General features: G+C 44.4%; 1 protein-coding gene across 1 annotated transcript in view; it reads left to right on the top strand.

Moving 5' to 3' along the window:
* ADAM10 (ADAM metallopeptidase domain 10) overlaps window positions 1-25,213 on the top strand; it is a gene marked incomplete in the record, with an annotated part of 1,900,398 nt that overhangs the window by 852,974 nt on the left and 1,022,211 nt on the right. Inside the window, 1 exon segment of the mRNA XM_044078896.1 lies at window positions 1,817-2,000. Within this exon segment, the coding sequence (XP_043934831.1) occupies window positions 1,817-2,000 (184 nt within the window).

Below are 25,213 nucleotides of genomic sequence, written 5' to 3' on the forward strand. Positions count from 1 at the left end.
ACTGCTTTTTTGTTGGCCATTACTTCTGCAAGAAGGGTTTCTGAATTGCAGGCCCTTATGGCGGTTGAGCCTTTTTTGATTTTCCATAAGGACAGGGTATCATTACGCACTAATCCTTCCTTTATGCCTAAGGTGGTTTCTAGTGTGGCTTTGAACCAAACTATTCATTTGCCTACTTTTTATGCAGATCCCCAAAATAAGGGGAAAAGATTTTGCACACTTTAGATGTACACAGGCAGTTGCGTTATTATTTAAGCAGGACTAAGGCTTTTAGGCAGTCTCAGCAGTTGTTTGTTTCTTTTGCTTTGAGTTCTCAGGGCAAGCCTGTGTCAAAACAAACTATTTCTAAGTGGATTGGGTTTTGCATTACATTTTGTTATTCCCATCATGGCAAGGAGATTCCAGCTGGGATTAGGCCTCATTCCACTAGGGCTACTGCCACTTCAACAGCATTTCTAAGGGGGGTGGCAACTAAGGATATTTTGGAGGCAGCTACTTGGAGTTCAGTGCATACTTTCTCTAAGCACTACCACCTTCCTCTCTACTCTAAATCCAGGGCTGGTTTTGCCACGGCTATTTTGCAGGGCATGTTGACAGCCCCTGCTTCCTTATGTTTTGCCAGCCTCCCTTACCTCTGCTTTGGGATTCTACCCAAGTGTTAGGACTGCAGCAATGTGGGATGAAGAACATAGTACAGTTTTGTACCTACCATAAATATAGATGTTCGAAGATCCACATTGCTGCAGTCCAATTTACCCTCCCTCCTTCCCCTCTGTGTTTAGGGGTGGTTGTGTGGGTGGGGTTGTACCTTTGTAAATTTGTATATATTGTATATATATTGGGTACAAGAGTGTTCGGTGTTTTTTGGTTTTGGCCTTATCTTTTTAGGGTCTTCTGACATCTGGGGCAAGAAAAGACTGAGGATATGACGTCGGTCATGCGCATTTGTACCCTGACGTCCTGACGTCAGACTAATGTGCCTTGACCGACGTCAGCCATATACTTTGGTATTCGGGCCGACTGGGACAGCGGACTACCCTAGTGTTAGGACTGCAGCAATGTGGATCTTCGAACATCTACATTTATGGTAGGTACAAAACTGTACTTTTTGAATTAGACGTACTGGTATATAGCTACTGGTTTGCACTTTTTATTGCAAACCGAGTAATTTGCATGGACAGAAACAGATGTTACACTGTACTGCTTTCTGGTTTTATTTTTTATTCATATTTACACAATGAAAGCTACACTGTTGAGCTATAGGAGGTTTAACAGCACCATTGTCCCGCTTATGGTTTTGTGGGCATTGTGAAAAAATGGTATTAATTTGGTGCTGAGGTGCCTCTAAATCAGTGATGACGAACATTTTGGGTTTGAGGTGTCAAAAGCTCCTGGCGCAAAATAATTCAGTGTACTTCACATGAGCAATGAATGCAAAAGCGGTGTCTTTGATAACTTGGGTGTTGATCACTGGTGTCTCACCCAAAACGCTGTGGCGTATCTCCTTTGACACACGTCAGAGGTTCGCCAGTCTAGAAACAATGTTTGCACTGTTATAAAGGAGTGTTTTCATAGCAGTCTGCTCACAGTAGAAGGGGAAAGAGATGAAAGAGTGGCCATTTTAATACCAGTTATGAGTTTTTCTTCCCAAGTACTTTTAAGATTTTAAAATTGGTTGAGGTATGATGAGAATGTAGTAGAGGTTTTTGATTTGTTTTGCCAAAAAGTTTGTCATACTTCTATGCCTTAGTTTTTCTGGAAGGTCACATTTATTTGTGTATGATGTGCAACTAAAGCATTTGTTAATGTCTTCCAGATTAACACCACCAGTGATGAAAGAGAGATTACAAATCCCTTCAGGTTTCCTAATATTGGTGTTGAAAAATTTTTGGAATTAAATTCTGAGCAAAACCACGATGACTACTGCTTGGCTTATGTGTTTACTGATCGTGATTTTGACGATGGTGTTCTTGGACTGGCTTGGGTTGGAGCACCTTCTGGTAAAAAGCTAATTACTTTATTTCATTGTTTTTTTTTTACAACCTGCGTTAACATCTTATGCTGAAAACAACTGATTGAACATTTTTGTTTTGGGTGACTCCTGAGTCAAGTCCTCTTGTCCAACTTTTGTAAAGGAGAGATGCGAGCCCCACACCAGTTGAGGAAAAGAGAGTTGCATGTCTTGTTACATGAATGACTGTTGTGATACGGGATCATCTGAGTTGGATGTCCTGAATAACTGCGTCAGTCACTGCAGTGCAACTTTAGTCCAATGAAATTCATAACACAAGCTTTATAAACGGTTGCATGGTGGGGCAATTAGCTTAAAAAAGGGCTTGCTGTTAGCTACTTGTAGTGGGACCTAAGGCATCTATGCCAGTGTTGAGAAAAGGTAGTATTTGACAGCTAGAGGACAGGTTTTCTAGTATGGGTGAAAAATGAGATTGTATTTGTAGCAAATCCATGATTAAGTGAAGGATACACTACCAGAAACACAAATTAGACATTTTGCAATTGATAAGCGGTTGAGTAATGCTGAGGTTACTTAGTAGCTGCATCTTTGTAGAGACTGATTTAAAATGTTACTTATTAGAGTGTAGTGATTCGTTGGTCTTTGGCTGTGAAACCAGTTGGCTTTGTAGGAAGTTCCAACTAGATGAGCTTATTTCAGCAAATATGCTTCGATGTCTGAAGTTTCTAACTTACCAAGAATTGTGTAAATTCAGTGTAGGGTACAAGACATTAAATGCACAACCTATGGGTCAGTTCCATTAGTAAGAAGGGATAAAGTCCTGACTCTTGCTTCACATGACACAGATTCGACTAATGGCCCAGTTACACCTCTTCCCATGCCAGCTAATATTCGGTAAGTTGATCAATTTTACCAGCTCAGCCAGGTTGGTCTGGAGAGAGAGGTCACAGACAGCTGGGCTTGCACTAAGTGGTTTATTTTATTTTGTGGTTGTTTTGTGTGACACCTGTGAGACAGACCATTGGGGATGTCATGTGCAGCCAGGAAGGCAAGAGTTAAAGGCATAAAAAATGTCTGTAGTGGTTGGTACCATGTGATACCGGTCTGTCATGTCTGTGGGAACAAATGAGCTTGGCAGACTTTTGCTCCTGGGAGGAATGGATGGGTCAGTAAGGTTCATGAGAGAGGCTTGATGTCATTTCTGGGTTGGAGAGACAAAACCATTTTAAATAAAAGAAAAGGTCACAGCCTGCATGGGAAGTTTGATTAGGCATTCAGACTTGTTCATTGAAAGAGGCTTATCCATTCAACATTTGCTTAAAAGCAGTTCTTTCACAAGCAGTGTTCACTCTAAGCACTCGTTAGTATAATTTGAATAGGTAACATGGCAGATTTTGCCTAAAGAGGCTTGACCAGACAAAGTTAGAGCAAGAAAACAGCACTAAGACTGAAGAGGAAGCTATTAGTCCTTTACATTGTGAAATGCCAAAATGTCCTTGCTTTTGGATAGGGACAACATTTTGCCTTGGACATTGTCGTTGCTATAGGCCTCACTACAGAATGTGTTTGGATCTTCTGGAAGCAGATCAAGGAAATGTCTCTCAGATGTATAAATCCTGATGTACAGCACGTAGTACCTCAGCATGACAAAGTGTGCATAGAATACATTTTTGAAAGGTTTTTTTTAGCATTAATCCCCTAACTAAATGGGATGTGTACAGTGTTGTGTAGAATGCTTCATACTAATTTGGAAAAAAAGTCATACCACTTCTCGGTCAGGTAGCAGTTTTGATGAGCAAATGCTTCATGAAAAAAGTAGGATGGAAATTATCTTGTTACCTACCTTAAATGGGATCCATGTTCTTAGTCTGATACTTTTTTGTCATAATTGTTTTTGTATTTGTGCTGTTGAGAAAGCTTCTTTTTTCCTCTTTGTTGCATCTATTGGTCTTGAGCTTTTCTCTTCCACACAGCCCTTGTTTTGTTTGAAGTGTAAACATGTTATTGTAATCACTTCAGACATACAGCAGAGTACACGCTTACTGATAATTTCCATTGGCATTGCTTAAGGGTATTGGTTGAAAGATAGGTGGCAGAGTGAAATCCCTAACTGCAGCCTAGTTGACTACAGTTCGATTAGCAGCTTGGGCACCTGATAGAGCAGCAGGGAGGGATGAAACATGCCTGTACTGGGTGGGAGGGCATTTGTTGATGACTCACACTGTAAAGAGGAGAGTTGCCCTTGGACGAATCAGCAGGTGTCAGAAGAAGTGGTTAGGGACTCTAACCCCCCCCCCCCCAGGGTGGAAGCAGAGACTAATGAGCCCCCAGTATGTCCTTAGGATCCATGATTGGCTCTGGCCATACCAGAGTAAGTTGGGGATGGAGGTAGTAGGAGACAAGTTGGAAGGTCTGACGTGGAATGTAGGGCTCTGGGGGTTGGACCAGTGAAAATTATATTTCAAGGGGGACCAAAAAATGAAGGGGGGGGGGATATCAGAATGAAATTTGCTGGGTCCTCCTGATCTCTTATACTGTTCAGTAGAACAGTAACTGTAGTTTCCATCACAGAGCAATGCAAGTTCCTTTTGCAAAAGAGTGTGAAAAGTCGTCATGAGTGCGTCAAATGGGTCTTCATAATTAGATCACTGTTCTAGTAGCATAAAGCTATATGGGATGTATCCTGCCAAGGAACAGATGCCTGTAAGTTACACACAAGCTGTGGATGCCTTCTGTGCGCACTGTGCATCCAAGGCAACATGATAGCATGCTGGAATAAAAGGAATGTAGTACAGGGCATCAAAAATAAGAGTTTTCTTATAGAAGATTTCAGTCTGACTTGGTCTTTGTCTCTCTATTGTTTCAATTGTCAGCTGATTTCCGCTTTTGGGCAGATAAGGGCCCCTCTAGGGGCCTTTCTTACCTTTTTGAATGAAATTTAAGAAGAAAACTTTTCTTATGTGTAGTGGAAAAGGGAAATGTCTGTGTGGAAGACAACATATAAAGATTCCCACACACCTTGTTTTTTTTTTTTTTGTTAGGTGGCATCTGCTCTTGTAAAGTTTTGCTTGTCCTTTACACTCAAAACTATCAGAATTCAGTTATTTTGCTGAAGAATCAGAATTGAGGCCCATAGTTATGAGTGGCATAGCTCTGCTAAGGGGCTTTTCAAAGCTTTTCTGTCCTTGTACCCACTTCTCATTTGAAAAGAAAAAGGTCTCCCTCTTTCTCTGACTGCGACTCCCTGTCAGAATTAGAAGAGGAGGGCTTTGACTATGCTTTGCAGATGATCTGCCCTAACATCAGAGTCAGAATCTGAAAAGAATATTTCCTGAGGGTCTCCTGTAGATGGGAGATCTGTTTTTCTTCTAGCAGAAGAACCTTTTCCAGTGAAACGAAAATAAATATCTTTTGCCATACTTCCTGGCGTTGTGGGTCTTTAGCATGCTTTCAAAACTCTGCATGATCTTTAGATAGTCAACATCCTGAACCCAAAAAACTTGATAGGCTTTATAAAGTACCTCAGACTCGCAAGTTTCTGCCTTGTAATTCTTGCAAATCTTACAGCCATTTCCTTGGCTAAAGGACACCAGTTCTAAGCATTTAATTACTACCAATCCTATTATCTCTAATAAGCATAGAAGAGTTTTGACAGATACTGGGGGTGGGTCTGTACATCCTGTACCTTAGCGTTTATGGCAGTTGGATTGTCAGGCTCAACAAATTTTTGCTTGCATCTTCTGCAGATATGAGTAAGATTGTTGTTGGTTCTCTTCTTCTGAGAAGTCTTCTCTCCTCAACACGATTTCTTCAGTTTCTCAGGTAACCAAGCATACCCTGAAATGTTCGTATGATGTAGCTGATGCAGTTTCTCAGGTTGCTTCCATGGGTTCTGTTCTACACAGATACCTACTTAGTGTAGGCGCAAACATCTTCCTGAGGATGTAAAGGCGCTGATCCTTAATGCTTCCTTGGATAAAGTTTTTTTTGCTCTTCTTTAGCTGAAGTCTTCAAATGGTTTAATGGAAGAGAAAAATGTATTTAGGGGGTTAAGTAAAATTTTCAGTTAGCCAGTCTAAAGCATAGCAGGCACTACCCTATGGTCCTGGCACTTTTTGTTAGGAAATCATTCAGACAGTTTCAAGAAGTATCTGGAAAATATTATAAGAAAAGTGTCAAGGAGATGGGGGGGAAAATAAGCTTTTCCCAACTTCTATCCCACACCAAGAGAAATGTACGACTGTATACTTGTTCCCAATTCTGGCCATCTATATCCACTGGCAAGCAATCCTCTCCTATTTCTCTGTTTAGAAACAAATCTCAACAGGTTCCTAGGTACTGAAGTAGTTCAGAATGGATGTAGATGACACAAACTCTTTTCCTTCAACCCTATGAGTTCCTTTTTACACCCAAAGAATTAAACTCCTCTGTTTCCTCCCATTTGTTCTTAATGTTGTTCTAAGATGTTAATAGAACCTTTTTCAAAATCCCAACTAAGAAAATATTTTATTCCAGAACTTTTCTAGTATCCACGGAATTGGGAATCTGCCTGACTGACAACAGCTTCCTGAGGCAATTTAGTAGTTGCTTCATGTATACTGACAACCACTTATCCTAAAACAAATGCAATATATGAGAGGTGTGGCACAGGATAAGGGAGTACGGCCCCATAAATGAGATGTTAAACCAAAGCTCTGTCTGCATGAGTTGGTGGTAGCTCAGGTGGATATGTAGGATCCCACTGTACCTATTTAAAATAGCAGGGGTCCCTTAAGTACCGTATCTATGTGGGCAGCGCAGTGGTGCAGCTGTTAGCATTGTCACCTCATGCAAGAGGTTCTCCAGTCCAATTCTCAGCTGAAGTGCCTTCTGTGTGGTCTGCATATCTTCCCTGCATTCGCGTGGGTTTCCTGCAGGTACTCCGGTTTCCTCCCACATTCCAAAGACATGCATCTGGAGCGTTTCTCCCAGGATCTCTGCTGAAAATGGGCTCTGTCCTAGTCGGACTTTCCCGGTAAGGAAATGTTAATAACTAACAAGTAAATGAAAATGCAATTACACTATGAATTTGGAATCCATTCTCTCACATAACAAACCAAATATTTATTTATTTACAGTTGTTGCCCAGGAGTGTCCTACTGGACGTAGGTCCATTTTCAGCGGAGGCCCAGGGAGAAAAACTCCACAGTTAAAATATACAGACAGTAGTTACATTGGATTTACATACTGATAAAACAGGTTTTCAGCACAGACACATCACCTGTCACACACAAAACCAGGTCACAACACATAAACCCATATACATGGAGATACTCAGTAGAAGCCTACCAAAAGATCAGAGACCTCTCAGTAGCAAACCACTTGCACACACTGCAAGGCAAATAGAGTACACTACACATAACACACACACCAGTGTCTCTGCAAATAAGCCCATAAGGCAAAACACTTCAAAGCCAAATGTCTTGGTCATAAGTGACTCCATAGTGAGATTCACAGATGTCCCCCCTCACCAGGCTGGACAAGAAGGTCACAGTCAGCTGCCTGTCTGGTGCCAGGATCCGTAAAATCAAGCATGCACTCAAGTCACTCAACAGTTAGTACTATGACTCTGTCATAGCACATGTAGGGGGTGAATGACTTGAGACATCTCTCTCTGGACTACATGAAGCGAGACATGACTGAACTCTCAGATTGTGTCCCAGGTAGGTATGTCACTAGCCCTAAGCAACATTCTGTCTTCACACAGGATGATGCCATAATATAGACAAAAAGTGATTGACTTCGACAGTTGGCTTAGCTTCTGGTGTCAGTCCAGAGGGATCCAGTGTTTGTCAGCCTTGAAAGACATGGTTGACAAACCACTCTTCTTTGCCAAATATGGTCTTCATCTGTCTCCTCTAGGCTTTCAGATACTGGCAAAGGCACTTGCTTCCCCCATAGTGCCTTTTTTAGGCAATGTCAAAACAAAATTTCCAATGCAAAAAAAAATCCAGTCGAGGCAAACTCAGTGTTATGCTGCTTAATGCTAGGAGCATAAACAGGAAAGTGGACTCCCTGGAAGCACTTTTCAACTTGGAAGATACTGATGTCTGTGCAGTCTCTGGGGCTTGTTTCAAGGCCTCTGACAGCAGCCCGACTGTGCAAGGCTACAATGCCTTCCAAACGTTCAGACCTGGAAAGGAGCATGAAAGAACCAAAGGTGGAGGTGTATCCAACTTCATTAAAGCCAAATACACCTCAAGACCGGTTAAACAGTATGACTCTGTTGAGCTACTCCATATCCAAGTAACTGTAGGTAAAGCACCCTACCACGTCATTGCTGGCCACAGGTCCACCACCATGAACCAAGAGAAGCACACCTCTTACCTGAACTTACTAGAGTCACTTACTATACACCCAAATTATTTGGTTGTGGGTGATTTCAGCTATCCTTCCATCGAATGGGCAGCATACACAAGCACAAACATTCTAGCCCTGAGGTTCCTGGATTTTCTCAATGCAAATGTCCTGGAACAACTAGTCTGTTCCCCTACAAGGGGGCACAGATGTCCTAGACTTGGTACTCACCAACATGTGAAGTCACTGCAGTACTCCCCTGTGCATTGCCCTCCCTGGTAAAGTCAGACCATAAGTCTGTCTCATTTTAAAGAAACAATCAGACCTGACACCCCCACATGAGCAAAAAACAAACATTTTCTCCAAAGCAAACTACAGCCTAGTAAGTGATATAAAAAGTTTGAAACCCCTGGCTAACACAGCCAACAATGACTACTATTCAGAGGAGTAGACAAATGCCCTGTGTAACCAGCTAAACAACTGTATAGACTCTGCTGTACCTAACCGGATCAAAACCACGTCCTCCCAAAAAAAAACAGGCCACCCTGGAGGACCTCGAGTATTAAGAACAAGAGGGAAATTACTCAGCAGCAGAATGCCTTCCACAGCTTGAACAAGTAAATCAGATATCCTGGAAAGTCCTCTAAAGCTAGTTATGAAGCTAAATTAGCATCCCTAGCCAAGGATAATCATAAGACATTCCTTAGCTACGTCTGAAATCTAAAAGGAAATGCCCAACTATGTGCCAAACTTATAGTGGATGGTACCTCTCATACTGAACCTGAGAAACTTGCCAATCTGCTAGCTGACAGATTTGGCGCAAACTTCACTCCCTGTCCCCACCATCCAGACCCCAAAGCATACCTGACACCAGTTCTCTACCTAGTATTTTCAAAGAACAGGTCATGTCCATGCTCTCCAAGACCAAAACACAGCCTCTATGGGACCAGATAACATCCCAGGCTGCTTACTAAATGGTCTAAAACCAGACCTAGTGGAACCACATGACACTCTCTCTAACCTCAGCCTCAGCACTGGCTTTGTTCCAGCAGAGTGGTAAACAGTAGTAATCCCCTTGCACAAAGGGGGTCCATCAACTGACCCTGGAAACTATAGAAATGTATGCCTAACCAGCCTTATCTGCAAGGCTGTAGAAAGAATCATAATGGACCTTAAAGAGGACATAGGTGACCTTCAAACTCTTGACCCAACCCAGTTTGGCTACGTTAAGGGTAGCTCATGCTTATTGAACCTGGTGGGCTTCTTCGAGAATGTCACCCAAACCCTGGATGAAAGCAAAACAGTACATACTGCCTATCTTGACTTTGACAAGGGTTTTGAAACGGTCCTTCACTCGAGTATCTTTGAGAAACTCTCCTACCTGGGGATTAACCCATACATCATTAGATGTGGGTAGCCAACTGGCTCACCAACAACGGAACACATAGTCAAAGTTAGGAATTCCCCACCTCTACCAGTAGACCAGTTAACAGCAGCATACTACTAGCAGCATACCACAAGGATCTGTGCTGGGCCTTCTACTGTTTGAAATCTGTTTCTCTGAAGTCCAGGTGATAGTGGATGCCCTTTTGCTTACCATGTTTGCTGATGATTGCAGACTTGGTGAAATCAGAGTCCATAATTAATGATAACATATTACAAAAGAGGCAACATACACAAGCACAAATGATTGGTGCCAAAGCCACAGACTAAAACTAAATTTAAAAGTGCATTATTTCCTTTGACAGAGAGGAAGTCCCTGAAAATTACAGTATTGACAGCCCCCCCCTCCCCAGCTCAAACCCAGTGGTGTGAGATTTGGGAACACAGGTTGATAGCAGTCTAAACTTCGATCATGTGTCCACAGTGGTGAGGAAAGCTTTCTATGTTGTGCATCTCATAAGTAAGGGCATCGCATCCAAGATTGAGGATGTTACAACTCTCTGTACTTCCCCTTGTCAGACCACTAATAAAGTACAATGCTGCCTTTTTGCATGTACCTCACCAGACACCTTCAGCAGCTGGAGAGACCACAGAGGTTTCTCACCAAGAAAATTCAGGGCCCCCAAAACATAACCTACATGGAAAATCCTGAAAGCCCTGTCACTGTACCCTGTATCCTGGAGGCAGCTGAGAGGCGACTTCTGCCTGGCTTACAATGCAGTCTCTGACCCTGCCCTAATGGAAATGCTGCACATCTGCAAATCAAATACAAATCTCGTTACTCCCAGATTTTTTTTCACTATCACCTCTTCTTTCTTCCTCCTCTTAGTATTACTTCCCTTCTCAATTTTCTTTCTAAACTTATTGCTGCACCTACCTTTTCTGACCTTTACCTCAACTCTCCTTCTTCCCTAACTCTGTTCCTACCTACCCCTTCTGTACTACCTTCCTTTTTTTTAATAGACTCCTTTTCTGAATTTTCTTTTTCCCTTTCTTGTACTGTTATGTTTTAATATTTTCCTTATTCTTGTATATATTTAGGTTTTTGTGATTTTATACGTTTTCTAGCTAAATCTGAATTATATATTATATCCTTGTATGTTACTTTTTATTTTCTAGTTCATTCTGTGATATGTACATTTTCTTGCATATTTTGCACTGTATATGTTCTTTGCGGAGATTTTCTCCCCAGGCCTCTGCTGAAAAAGGGCACATGCCCAGTCGGACTATCCCAGTCAACAAATGTCAAATAAATAAATGGGGCAAGAGTCACTCTCTCCAGGGATCTCAGCCTAGTCTGTGACATTAACGGAACATGCTGGAGAGACAGATATAACTCCTAAAGGTTGCTGCTCCTCTGGAATAAACTCCCAATTTATGTGAAGCAGAGCTCCTCAGTAACCCTATTCAAGCTCATCCTAGACTGTTAGATGGGAGACCATAAACTCACGATGGGGTTGGTACCCATGCACCTCATGGACAGCTGCAGTCGGTGCTGATCATAGACTCGCTCTACGAAGAACAACCATCTAGCCAAGGTCAATTAGTGAACACTGGTATAACATGGCTAGGCTTGTAAAGGCAGGGCCATTAACCTAGTAACCTCCTATGAACCTATGTTGGGTCTGTCTCGTTTCTTTAGTCTGTTCATAAAAGTTCCAAAATTCGGAGTTTTCCTCTGCCCATCCTTCCACACTGATGTTTTTCGTGTTTCACTGTTGCAGTAATCACATTTGGGTTATCTGCCTGCAGGTGTAGCCATCTGTCGGCCTGAATACCAGGATCTTGGGATTTCTGCGTCGGATACTGTCACTTCTTCCATGACGTCAGGTCGTCAGGGGTATAAAGCATGCAGCCGACACCATTACATCAGTCTTTCTTGCCATGCGGTACCCGAAGCAGAGGCAGTTCGCAAGTGCCAGTCGTCCGCCTCCTGAAATTTTCATTTTTCGAGTTTCAGACCTGAAGTTTTCTAAAAGATAAGTACCACGTTTGGGATCCTTTTTTCTTGCTCTAACTGATATCAGAAAAAATTAATTGTCTTGCCTGTGGAAAGCAAATACCTCACAAAGATTTTCAGTCTTACTGCGTCACCTGTTTAGGCCCAGACCACGACGTCCCTCGCTGTCGGTTTTATGCCTTGTTCAACGCCTGAACTATTCGTCATCAGGCTATTTTTGTCACTAAATTCTTTCGCTCTCTATCTCTATATTCCGAAATGGCTTTGATAAGCCATCTGACTACTGATCTTCCAAAAAAATGTAAGGATAAAGACAAGACCGCATATGTCCAAAACTGCCGATGATGCTACCATTAAGCTAGTTGCCAGTCCTCTGGTACTCGGGTGCTTTCACAGCCCCTGATACCCACTTCTACAGATTCGCAGGTCTCTACTGAGACCCATTCGGTGTCCGGTATGCCGTGAGATGCTTCTTCAACCATGGAACCTGTGGATGTCTCTACCTTGGATAGGTCCGGAGCCGCTGTCTATTCACCAGCTTCTGAGGGTGTATTCAGTCCTTCCGATTTTCATATTAAACTGACGACTTTTCAAACCAAAAATACAGAATTTCTCAGGCCTAAAGTTCACACTACGCCTAGAAAACCAACGACCAAAGCGCATACTCAGGCCCACATGCCACAAAAACAAATGCTTAGAATGGCTGAAGACCTAATTACTTTAATTAGGGGAAGTCAGTCTTCCCCCTCAAAAAGACCAAGAACTGGTTTTCCTTCTGATTCTTCAGATCAGGAGTCTGATGCCTCTGACCCTTCTGATTACCAGGACATACCCTTATCTACCTATGAGGATTCTGATGCAGGGGATTCCTTTCCCTCTGCTTCCCCACCACATTTGGGCAGATAACTCAGATGTGATGACTGCAACAGTGAAACACGAAGATCATCATAGTGTAGAAGGATGGGCAGAGGAAAACTCCGAATTTTGGAACTTTTACGAACAGACTAAAGAAACGAGACAGATCCAACACAGGTTCATTGGAGGTTACTAGGTTAATGGCCCTAGGGCCTTTACAAGCCTAGCCATGTTTTACCAGTGTTCACTAATTGACCTTGGCTAGATGGTTGATGTCCTTCAAGGATGCATCTGCGGTCCTAACATATGGGTTGTCCTGCCTCAGGCAGCCCTTCGGTCGGCCGGATTCCAAAGTCTGGGTCTGGCCTCGGCTGATGTCGCACTTCACCCGACGTCATAGCTGCTGTTTATTGGGTATAAAGGCATCAGCCGACGCCATTTTCCTCAGTCTTTCTTGCCGCGTGGTGCCCGAAGCAGAAGCTGTTCGCAAGTGCCGGTCGGTCAGATCCAGAGATTTCTACTACCGAAGACTTCTAAAAAGCTAAGTACCCCGTTGGGGACTCTTTCTTGCCTCAGCTGATGTCAGAAAAAGTAAATAATTGTTTAACTTGTGGGAAACAAATACCTCATAAGGATTTCCACTCTTACTGCCTTCCTTGCTTAGGCCCAGACCACGACGTATCAGCTTGTCTAGCCTGTGCTTCCTTCAACCGACGGACACTTAGACGTCGGTCGGAGTTTGCAGAGGAGTTTTTTGGTCCCGCTTTTGCTTGCAAAATGCCGTCGGAGACTCCGACTACACAAATAGCTAAAAAGCGCAAGGAAAAGGACCGATACTCGCGGTCCACAGTTTCAGCTGAAATCGCGGTTAGGCCAACCGCGAGTGTCTCTGTTTCGGTTGAAACAGAGTCTTATGTTCTTCCTTCGGCCGAAAGCATGCCTCCTATAGCCAAGGCCTCACAGACCATGGTCGAATCTGCTACTGATATTACTGCTACAGAAGCAGGCACCCAGGATTTGTCGGATACTCTTCCGTTAGACATATCTACCCCTGCACGTGGGGCTGCTAGACCCCCTGCTTCTATGTCCATCAAGGCTTTTGCCAGGGCTAAAGCAGCTAAATCTTCTAAGGCCTTACCTGCTAAAACTACCCCACATAGGCCTACCTCTAGTTCACAAATACTCAGCCTGGCTGTGGATCTCATTTCTTTGATCAGGGGATCACAACCTCACCCAGACAGGGCCTCTCAGCCCCCTTCAGATAAGAGGCCTAGGACTGAACCCCCGGAACCTGTCTCTACAGACTATTCCTCGGAGGACTCAGACATTACAGACCCTCAGGAAGGCCCATATTCTCCTTATGAGGATTCTGATGCAGAAGACTCCATCCCTTCTGCTTCTCCTCCTGAGGAATTTTCTTTTGGGGAAACCTTACATGCTATGAGGGAGCATTTCCAATGGCAGGGCTAGGATTTTTCAGATTCAAGGAAAAGGCTAAGGACTTTTTTTACACTTACCACAGCATAGGCCTTTAGCCATTCCTCCAGTACTAACAGTAGTTGATGATGCATTTAATGATGCCTGTACTGCTCCTGATTCTCTTCCTCCGGCCCCTGCCAAGCCTGATAGATATTACAGGGTCCCGGACACACACTACCATTTGTATAAGGCTCCTGTTGCAGATCCCGAAACCATTTCACAGGGCCCGAAAGGTGTGGCAGCTGCTTCTGCCAAAAACCCTCTTCCCTCTGATAGGGAATCTAGAGCATTAGAGAGATGGGGTAAAAAGGTTTATACTTCTGCTGCTGTTTCGGCTAGGGCCTTAAACTGTCAATTTCACATGATTCAGTATCAGGAATTTTTGTTAGACCAGCTAAATAAAAAACTGTCCTCTCCTGAACCTATAGACCGCAAGTCTCTTCAGGATTTGGTACATAACTCTCAGCAGGTCAGTAACCATTTCTTAAAATGTGGCTATGATGCACTGGAGGCTTCCTTTAGATCAGCTATGACTGGAACAGTGATTCGAAGACATGCATGGTTAAAAGAACAATCTTTACCAGACCATGTTAAATCAAAACTCCTAGATGCTCCCATGGAGAAACAAAGTTTGTTTGGCTCCCCTGCACAGGAGGTTCTGAAGAAGGTGGAAGAAAAAGCAAAATCTGTCCAAACAGTCAAGGATTTCTTACAGGTCTAACCTCCGAGGTTTAGCAGAAATTGGCCTTCGAAGAATTGGTCCTTTCCAGACAGCTCCAGAGCACAGAGAGGCAGAAATCAATCTAGGGGTGCCTACAGGGGACGTCAGTAGCAACCTACCAATCAGAGAAGTACTGCCACAGATTCAACTACAACCACTTCCACAGGACAGACACAATGACTTGGCTCTGATACCGCCTACCAGGGAACAACTGGAAGCTCCCTTGGGCGGAAAGCTAGCCTTATTTTCAGACAACTGGCATTACATTACAGGAGACAAATGGACTTTACAAACAATAGACAAGGGCTACAGGTTTCACTTCCACACTCTACCAAAAAAGAGGGGAATGCCAAACCTACCACCAAGCCAAAAAACAGACGCTCTAAGACAAATCAACAACTTACTAAGGATGAGAGCTATAGAAAAGGTGCCACCTATGGAACAAGGCCAAGGTTTTTACTCCAGGCTTTTCCTGGTACCAAGGAAAGAAAATCAATGGAGACCTATTCTCGACTTGTCCGCACTGAACACATGCCTCATTGTTCCAAAATTCAAAATGCTGACCCTCCAGCTGCTTCTTCCCATGCTGGGCAAGGAGTCTTGGCTGGTGACTCTAGATCTCAAGGAGGCATACCTGCACGTCCCTATACGACCAGATTGCAGAAGATACCTCAGATTTCTTGCAGGATCAGAGAATTATCAATTCTCAGCATTGCCCTTTGGCTTATCTACTGCGCCCAGAGTATTCACGAAATGCCTGGCATCAGTAATTGCTCATTGCAGGCTTCAGGGAATTCAAATTTACCCATACCTGGACGACTGCCTATTACAAGCGGACAACAAGGCACAATTAACAAAAGATTTGGAAAATGTCATACAACTGTTGCAAGCCTTGGGATACACAGTCAACATGCAGAAGTCAAGACTAGTACCATCCCAAAGGATAACATTCTTGGGGGCAGAACTGGACACATCAACTCAGATGGCCTTTCTCACGGAAGAAAAGCAAAAGCAACTACCAGGCTATTTCATGTCATTAACAAAACAAACTCAGCTAACTGCAAGGAAAGTCCTGCAAGCCCTGGGTTACATGGCATCCTGCATAATATTGATTCCGCATGCCAGGCTACATATGAGAAAGTTACAATGGTACCTAAGGAATTTATGGTCTCAACACCAGCACAGTCTAGAAAACAAGATTCCAATAATTCCATGCCTGAAGCAAGAATTCCTGTGGTGGGCTCAGGCCTGTCAGTTGAACAGAGGCTTGCCTTTCCACAAACCACAGCCAAGCCAGACCATCACCACGGACGCCTCAGACCTAGGATGGGGGGCTCACATGGTGGACAAGTGTATACAAGGCCTATGGACCCAAGACCAGCTGAATCTACACATAAATCTAAAGGAGATGCTGGCAGTGAAATATGCGATCCAGGCATTCAGACCACTCCTTCAACAGGGTCATCTGCTGATAAGGACGGACAATACCACAGTCATGTGGTACATCAACAAACAGGGAGGTACACATTCATATCCTCTATGCCGGATGGCAATGGACCTGTGGAATGTGGCCCTGAACCTCAACATTCAACTTCAGGCCAGATTTGTACCAGGAAAAGAAAATTCTCTAGCAGGCACCTTAAGCAGAACTACCACGGATGCTCACGAATGGATGCTGCATCCAGATATTTTCAAAGCCATAACAAAGAAATGGGGACTACCACAGATAGACCTGTTTGCCTCCCCACACAATCACCAATTGAAAAAATTTTGCACAAGAGCATACCACCCACTTGCTTGGAGGGTGGACTCACTTTCCTTCAGCTGGAAAAACCTGACAGCATATGCATTTCCACCTCTTCCCTTGATGTACAAAGTTCTACTGAAGATCAAAGAGGATCAACCAAGGGTAATTCTGATAGCTCCAGACTGGCCGAGGCAACATTGGTACCCGCTACTGAGAAGCATGTCTCGGACACACGCATGGCATCTACCTCTATGTCCCTTACTACTAACACAGGACAACTACAAGATCCTACATCCAAACTTGAAAACACTGCAGCTAGCTGCTTGGAATATTGCATAAAACAAAATAACCCAGATTTATCTCAGAGGGTTAAGGACATTATCCTGGAGGCACGCAGACCCTCCACAAGGAAGACTTATTCAGCCAAGTGGAAAAGATACCTCATTTGGAGTGCAGCAAATGGAGAAAATGTCTCTTTGGCAAACATAGCACTCATCCTGGAATATTTAGCAGAGCTGTTCCATAATGGCCTGTCTTACTCCTCCATTAAGATTCATGCATCAGCAATTTCAGCAGAATACAACTTGGATCCTCCTGTCTTCTCTCATCCTCTACTCAGGCAGTTCTTGAGAGGAATCAAAAATGTAAAGCCTCCAAGGAAACCACCTTTACCTACATGGGACCTCAACTTTGTGCTGGAAAAGTTAACTCTCCCCCCTTTTGAACCAGCAGCAACAGCAGAATTACAATTCTTGTCTTGGAAAACTGCTTTCCTACTAGCAATCACTTCAGCAAGAAGGGTATCTGAGTTACAGGCATTAATGGCAGTACAACCCTTCCTTATCTTCCATCAGGACAGAGTCTCTCTGAGAACCAACCCTATTTATGCCAAAAGTCGTCTCGAGAGTATCATTGAACCAAGCGATTCATTTACCTACATTCTTCCCCAACCCACAGAACAGGGGGGAAAGACTGCTACATACCTTGGATGTGCACAGACAATTACGCTACTATCTGGACAGAACTAAGACCAGCAGAAAAACTGACCAGCTTCTGGTAGCATATGCAACAGGAATGCAAGGAAAAGCAATTTCAAAACAGACCATCTCAAAATGGATAGGAAATTGCATTCGTTTTTGTTACTCTTTTCATGGAAAGACAACTCCTGATAATATCAGACCTCATTCCACAAGAGCTACAGCCACCACTACAGCTTTCCTACGAGGAGTGGCTACCAAAGACATTTTAGAAGCTGCTACCTGGAGCTCCGTGCATACATTTGCCAAGCATTACAATCTTCCTTTATACTCTAGATCCCGAGCAGGTTTTGCAACTGCTGTTTTGCAAGGGATCTTAACTACACCATCTTTATCTTAGTACCTCCTCCCCCAGTTTGGCTATGGTATTCTACCCATATGTTAGGACTGCAGATGCATCCTTGAAGGACATAGTACAGTTTTGTACCTACCATAAATGTAGATGTCCGATAGGTATGCATCTGCAGTCAGGATTACCCACCCTCCTTCCCCTCTGTGGTACTCCTAGGGTATTTACCCATCTTTTAGCTAGCTGGGGGAATCTGTTATGGTGTATTTGTTTGTATATATGTATATATATATTTTTTTTATATATTGTTTGCTCTCTACTGTTTGGAATTATTTGCATTTATCCAAATTTAGCCTTACTAGAGGGCACCTGGCATCTGGGGCAAGAAACACTGAGGAAAATGGCGTCGGCTGATGCCTTTATACCCAATAAACAGCAGCTATGACGTCGGGTGAAGTGCGACATCAGCCGAGGCCAGACCCAGACTTTGGAATCCGGCCGACCGAAGGGCTGCCTGAGGCAGGACAACCCATATGTTAGGACTGCAGATGCATACCTATCGGACATCTACATTTATGGTAGGTACAAAACTGTACTTTCTTCGTAGAGCGAGTCTATGATCAGCACCGACTGCAGCTGTCCATGAGGTACATGGGTACCAACCCCATCGTAATTTTATGGTCTCCCATCTAACAGTCTAGGTTGAGCTTGAATAAGGTGACTGAGGAGCTCTGCTTCACATGAATTAGGAGTTTATTCCAGAGGAGCAGCAACCTTTAGGAGTTATATCTGTCTCTCCAGCATGTTCTGTTAATGTCGCAGTCTAGGTTTGAGATCCCTGGAGAAGAGTGACTCTTGCCCCATTTATTTGGTGAAAGGAGAGAGCATTTCCACTGGGTGAGCCAGGACTACTCTCAGTCCAAAAAGAGACTCGGGGGAATTTTTAAACTTGCTTAAGCACAGTCCTCTAGCTATCCCTCCTGTTCTGGAAATTGTAGATGATGTCTTCTTGGAATCCAGCCTTACTCCTGATACTTTGCCTCCATCTCCCAGGAAACCTGACAGGTACTATGGAGTACCTGACTCCCACAAATTCCTCTAAAAATCCTGCTGCAGATTCAGAGACCATTTCCCTGGGACCTAAAGGCATTAAGGCCACAACAGCCAAAAACCCTACCCCTTTGGACAGGGATTCTAGGGCTTTAGACAGATGGGATAAGAAGGTGTACACGTCTGCTACTGTGGCCATCAGGGCTTTAAATTGCCAGTTTCATATGTTAAAGTATCAGCAACATATTATGGAATTAATTAAACAGAAAATTATGTTTATTCCTGATTGTGCAGAACATAGATTTACAAGAGTTAATGCATTCTGCTAACCAAGCTGGTAAACATATTTTGCAATGGGGTTTTGATGCCTTAGAAGCATCTTGCAGGGCTGCGGTCACTGGGTCTGTTTTTAGAAGGCATGCTTGGCTTAAGGAACAAACCTTGCCAGACCATGTCAAAGCAAAATTACTAGATGCACCATTAAACCAAGAGTGTCTTATTTGGCAATAAAGCAGAAGTCCTCAAAAGGATGGAGGAAAAAGCTAAATCTATGCAAACTGTTAAAGATTTCTTACAGGTACACCTAGATTCCGTAGGCATTGGCCTTCAAAAAACTGGTCTTTTCTAGTCCCTCCCAGACCTTCTCAGTCCAAACCCAGGGTCAACAGACCACTAAGACTACAGTCTCAGGAACAGATCTAAGCAATGGAGTGCACCCACATCCAAAGCAGGGAGTAGTAAGCCGCCATCCTATGGTAAAATCTCACAGTGACTTATCCGTAACTCTTCCAAGCCTTGCCCAAGTACTTGCACCTTTAGGAGGGGAAACTTGCCCTGCATGCCAAAAACTGGGAGTACATTACCCAAGACAGATGGGTCTTAAACATCCCAGGGATACAGATTCCACTTTCACTCACTCCCTACCCCAAGCGGATGGCCAGACCCCCCCCCCCCACAAACGAGTGGGCAGAGGCCCAAAAGCAAGTACTTTCTCTTCTCAGTATCAAGGCTATTCAGCCTGTCCCAGCAGAACAAAGGGGACAAGGCTTTTATTCCAGACTGTTTCTGGTACCCAGAAAAGAAAACTCTTGACGTCCTATCCTGGATCTGTCTATTCTCAACCCCTTTCTGGTGGTTCCAAAATTCAAAATGCTTACTCTCCAACAGCTGCTTTCTATGCTAGCCAATGACTCCTGGCTGGCAACCCTGGACTTAAAAGAAGCTTATCTTTACATCCCCATAAGGGAATCTTGCAGGAAATACCTATGTTTCAGAGCAGGCTCTATGCATTATCAGTTCTCTGCACTTCCCCTTGGCTTATCTACTGTGCCCAAGGTATTCACAAAATGCCTAGCTCCAGCCATTGCATATTGCAGGCAGAGAATGATTCAGATTTCCCCATACTTGGACGATTGCCTGATTCAGGCGGATAGTCAGGAATTGCTACTACAGCACCTGACATTTGTAAAGAGACTTCTAACTTCACTGGGGTACACCATCAACGAAAAGAAATCACATCTGGTACCCAGCCAACAGATTGTATTCCTGGGAGCAAGCTTGAACACAATTTCCCAGATGACATTCCTTACTCAAGAAAAACAAATTTATTTGACAAACTACTTTAATCTACTGGCCACCAAAACCCAGCTGTCTGCAAGAAAAATACTGCAAGCCCTAGGGTTCATGGCCTCTTGCATTCTACTAATTCCATATGCAAGACTGCATATGAGGAAACTTCAGTGGTACTTAAGTCTCTGGTGTCAACATTCTCAGGAGCTGGAAACCATGATTCCTATTATTCCTTGCCTAAGGACAAGAGTTCCTTTGGTGGGCAGTAGCCTGCTACCACAACAAGGGACTCCCTTTCACTCAACCCCTGCCGCCCAAACCCTAACAGACGCATCAGACTATGCATGGGGGCTCACATGGTAGTTCAATGCATTCAAGGCAAATGGAGCCCAAAGCAAATGCACCGGCATATCAATCAAAAAAGAAATGTTAGCTATACAGAATGCTCTGACAGCCTTCAAAGGCCTTATTCTTCCAGGACAACTATTGGTAAAAACAGACAACACCACAGTTATGTGGTACATAAACAAGCAGGGAGGAACCCATTCCTACCCACTATGCAGATTAGCCATGGCTGTGTGGAACACAGCTTTGAGCAACCAAGTGCACCTGCAAGCTCAATTCCTGCCAGGCAAACTAAATTCACTGGCAGACAACTTAAGCAGAATTCTCATGGACCCACACGAGTGGGAACTGGAACCCAAAATATTCAAGCTTTTGAGGAACAGATGGGGTGCACCAAAGGTGGACCTCTTTGCTTCCCCTCAGAACTACCAATTGAGCAAATATTACAGCAGAACTCCCCACAGCCAAGCTTGGAAAGTGGATGCCCTGTCTTTTACCTGGGAAAGCCTCTCGATCTATGCTGTTCCCCCTCTGCCCCTCCTCTCGAAGGTTCTACTAAAGATCAAACAGGGCAAGCCAAGGACAATCCTGATTACACCAGAGTGGCCACGCCAGCACTGGTATCCTCTTCTGCACAGTCTGACAGTAGTGCCTCCATGGCACCTGCCTCAGACCCTTTCCCTGCTGTCCCAGCAGGAGGGCCAGATTTTGCACCCTCAGCTGCAGACCCTGAACCTAGCAGCTTGGCTCATCCCCTGAATTCATCACCAGCAACTCTTAGTAAGCAGTTGCTGGATGTCATTCTTGAGGCAAGGAGGCCTAGTACTAGAAAATCCTATTTAGAAAAGTGGAAAAGATACTGTTCCTGGAGCCAGTCTCAGGGATTGGACACAACTGTGCCCAGCTTACCTCCTATACTAGATTACTTAACAGAAGTGCTCCAAAAAGGCCTATCCTCTTCAATCAAGATTCATGCTTCTGCCATCTCAGCTGATTTTAATACTGAGGCACCCCTCTTCTCTCATTCTCTGGTCAAATAGCTCCTGAGAGGAGCCAAAAATTTAAGACCCCCCTAGGAGAGCTCTCACTCCTGCCTGGGACCTTTACTTTGTATCGGAAAAGCTCATGCTTCCGCCCTTTGAACCTCTGCCACAGCATAGTTAAAATTCCTCTCATGGAAAACAGCTTTACTTCTAGCCATCACTTCAACAAGAAGAGTGTCTGAATTGCAGGCCCTTATGAACGTGGAACCCTTCATTGTCTTCCATGCTGACAGGGTTTCCCTCAGGACTAACCCATCATTTATGGCCAAGGTGGTATCTAGTGTGGCTTTAAACCAATCCATTCATTTGCCAACTTTTTTCCCTAATCCTCAGAATAAAGGGGAAAAGATCCTGCACTCCCTGGATGTGCACAGGCAGCGGAGTTCTATCTGAATAGAACTAAACCTTTCAGGAAATCTGACCAGTTGCTAGTCAGCTTTGCTGCAGGGACAGAGGGCAAGGCCATTTCAAAGCAAACCATTTCTAAATGGATAGCACACTGCATCCATTTTTACTACAAACACCATGGGAAACCTACCTCAAAGGGGATCAGAACACATTCCACTAGGGCTACATCAGCCTCTACAGCATTTCTCAGGGGAGTCCCTACCAGGGACATCCTGGAAGCTGCAACCTGGAGCTCTGCACACACTTTCAACAAGCATTACCCTTCCCTATCGTTTCTAAATCCAGAGCTGGATTTGCCACAGTAGTCTTACAGGGCCTGATTGCCAGCCCTAATGCTTCTTAACTACCTCCACCCATCCTCAGCTTTGGGAATAAACCCAAATGTGATGACTTCAACAGTGAAACATGAAGAACATAGTACAGTTGTGTACACTTACCATAAATGTAGATGTTCGAGTGTATTCACTGTTGCAGCTCTGGTTACCCTCCCTCCAGCCCCATGACTTCTCTTAACTTCTACCTATCTTTTTTTGTTTGGCATGTCTTGTATCATGGGTATTTACTTTTTGCTGGGGGTGTTCCATACCATGCAATTGCTTCCTATTTGGGGGCACCTGACATCTGGGGCAAGAAAAACTGATGTAATGGCGTTGGCTGCATGTTCTATACCCCTGACGACCTGTTGTCATGGAAGAAGCGACAGCATCCAACACAGAAATCCCAAAACTCTGGTATTCAGGCCGACTGAGGGCTATCTGCAGGCAGATCACCCAAATGTGATGACTGCAACAGTGAATACACTCGAACATCTACGTTTATGGTAAGTGTACACAACTGTACTTATTACACTGTCAGTCACCTATCGCCATATTCCCATTCACAAGAGTTTTTAGACGTTATTTAGGGTTTTCTTTATATGGTTTATATTTTCAATTCACTTCTTTTCCCTTTAGATTTTCCACAGCTCCAAGGATGTTTACAAAAAGTGTAGTTCTAGTAATTGTTTTTTGCTAGCTACAAGGGAATTCAGTTTTTCCTACTTGGTTGATTAAGAATTCTGAAAAAGTCTGCTAAAATACTGCAAAGATCCCTTACTTTTGTCATGAATTTGTTTCAGAACCTAGGATGTTAAGTTGTCAATCTCGCCTTCATTCTTGCTGGATGGGTTCGGAGCCGGTCCTCGGCTCCGACTCGGCACTTGCTTAGCTTGAGAACTCCTTTTACCAGCTCGAGGCAACCCTATATCCCATGATGCAAGGCGAGACTACCTCAGATCTCGTTTGCCGCTTTGCGAAGAGGTCTGTTTTTTGCCAGCTCAGGTGAGTTTGATTTTTCAAACAATTTAGTCAGGGTTTTACTCTCCCTTTCTTCTTAGTTTTAGATAGTGTGTAGTTTTTTTCTACAGCCCACCCTATTTCCCTTTTAATTAAACTTTCAGGTTAAATTTTGTAAAGTTAATAATTTTTTCAGTTAGGCCTAGGCCTCCCTTTCTTAATCCCTATCTGTGTGTGTGTTTTTGGGATTAATAGAGTGACTGTTCAGTGTGTGTGTGTGTGTGTGTGTGTGTGTGTGTGTGTGTGTGTGTGTGTGTGTGTGTGTGTGTGTGTGTGTGTGTGTGTGTGTGTGTGTTTTGCTTAGACTATGTCTAGGGAAGGAAAGGTCTCAGGCTTCAAGAAGTGTGACTCGTGCTGTCAGAAGATGTCTCTGACAGACGGTCACACTTCTTGTGTTTACTGTCTGGGGCCTTTACACCTGCAGGACTCCTGTGCTATATGTCATTCTTTTAGCCAGAGAGTCCTGCAGGAAAGGAGGAACAAGTTAATCCTCCGTGGCTTATTAAAGCCAGAAGGTTCACCCACTAAGACTGGGTCGGGTAAACCGTCAAAGCCACCTAAGGTTCAGGCTACAGTGATTAAGCCTTCCCCGGTGGCTCCGACTCCTTCGGAGTCGAGATCGGCTCCGGCTGGAGCCGATCTTTCTTCCTCTGATGTGGTAGTGTCGGTTCCTGTCGGCTCCGACACTCAGTCTACAGTTGCCTTGTCGGCTCCGGCTGGCGCCGACGTGTTATCCAGTATCGGAGCCGAAAAGACTTCAGCTCCATCTGGAACCCAGAGGACTTCGGCTCCGATGGCTTCGTCCAAGAAGAGATCTCGGTCCCCTTCTTTGGAGTCGATCCACTCAGCTCCGAGGTCTCCTCTTTTGTCGGAACGGAGTCAAAGGAGCCGATCTTCGAGATCTTCCAGGCTGTCTGACCACGATTTAGAGAGGGTGGTAAGCAGGCTGTTGAGGTCACAGGCACTAGCCCAAATGCTCCATAGCCCGTCTCAGCAGACTTCGGCTATTGCTCTTCCCCTTGAACTTCCTCCTCCGACTCTCCTCCAGAGTTCGGAGCCGGAGCTTCTCGGGACAGCGACCGTGTCGGCGCCGGAGCCGATACATCCCCTTTCGGCTCCGTCGTCTTCGGCTCCGATCTCCTCCATGAGACCTTCCTTGGAGGGATCCGGTCGTCGAGTTTCCCTTGTCGGCTCCGAGGGGGCTAGTGGCATCGGACCCTTGTCCGACCCCGCTCTCCCTCTCGGGGCTTCGGCTTTGGTAAGCTCGGCACCGACATTGGCCTCGGAGCCTTCTCTCTCAGTGGAGCCGGGAATTCCTGTTTCTTCGGAACGGGAGTATTCCGGTCTCCCTGGGAGGGGAGCCTTTGAGGTGATGAGGAGTGTCCTGGCACCTGAGCCAGGTCAACGGTCCATCCCTTTAGCTCCTCCCTCTTCGGTGCCTGTTGATGTCTCTTGCCAGCCTCTTGCTCTCAGGCCCAGGGATCCATCGCCCCAGGTTTCCCCATTGGGAATAACTTCCTCTTCCGAGGTTTCTCCTGATCCCCGCAGGGGAACCCCCGCAAAAGAGGACGTGTAAGAGGAAACACACAGACTCCCCTGAGTCTACAACATCTGATACCGAATTA

This window comes from Protopterus annectens, chromosome 7.part1, assembly GCF_019279795.1.
Source record: "Protopterus annectens isolate FY-2018-M chromosome 7.part1, PAN1.0, whole genome shotgun sequence".
NCBI lineage: Eukaryota > Metazoa > Chordata > Ceratodontiformes > Protopteridae > Protopterus > Protopterus annectens.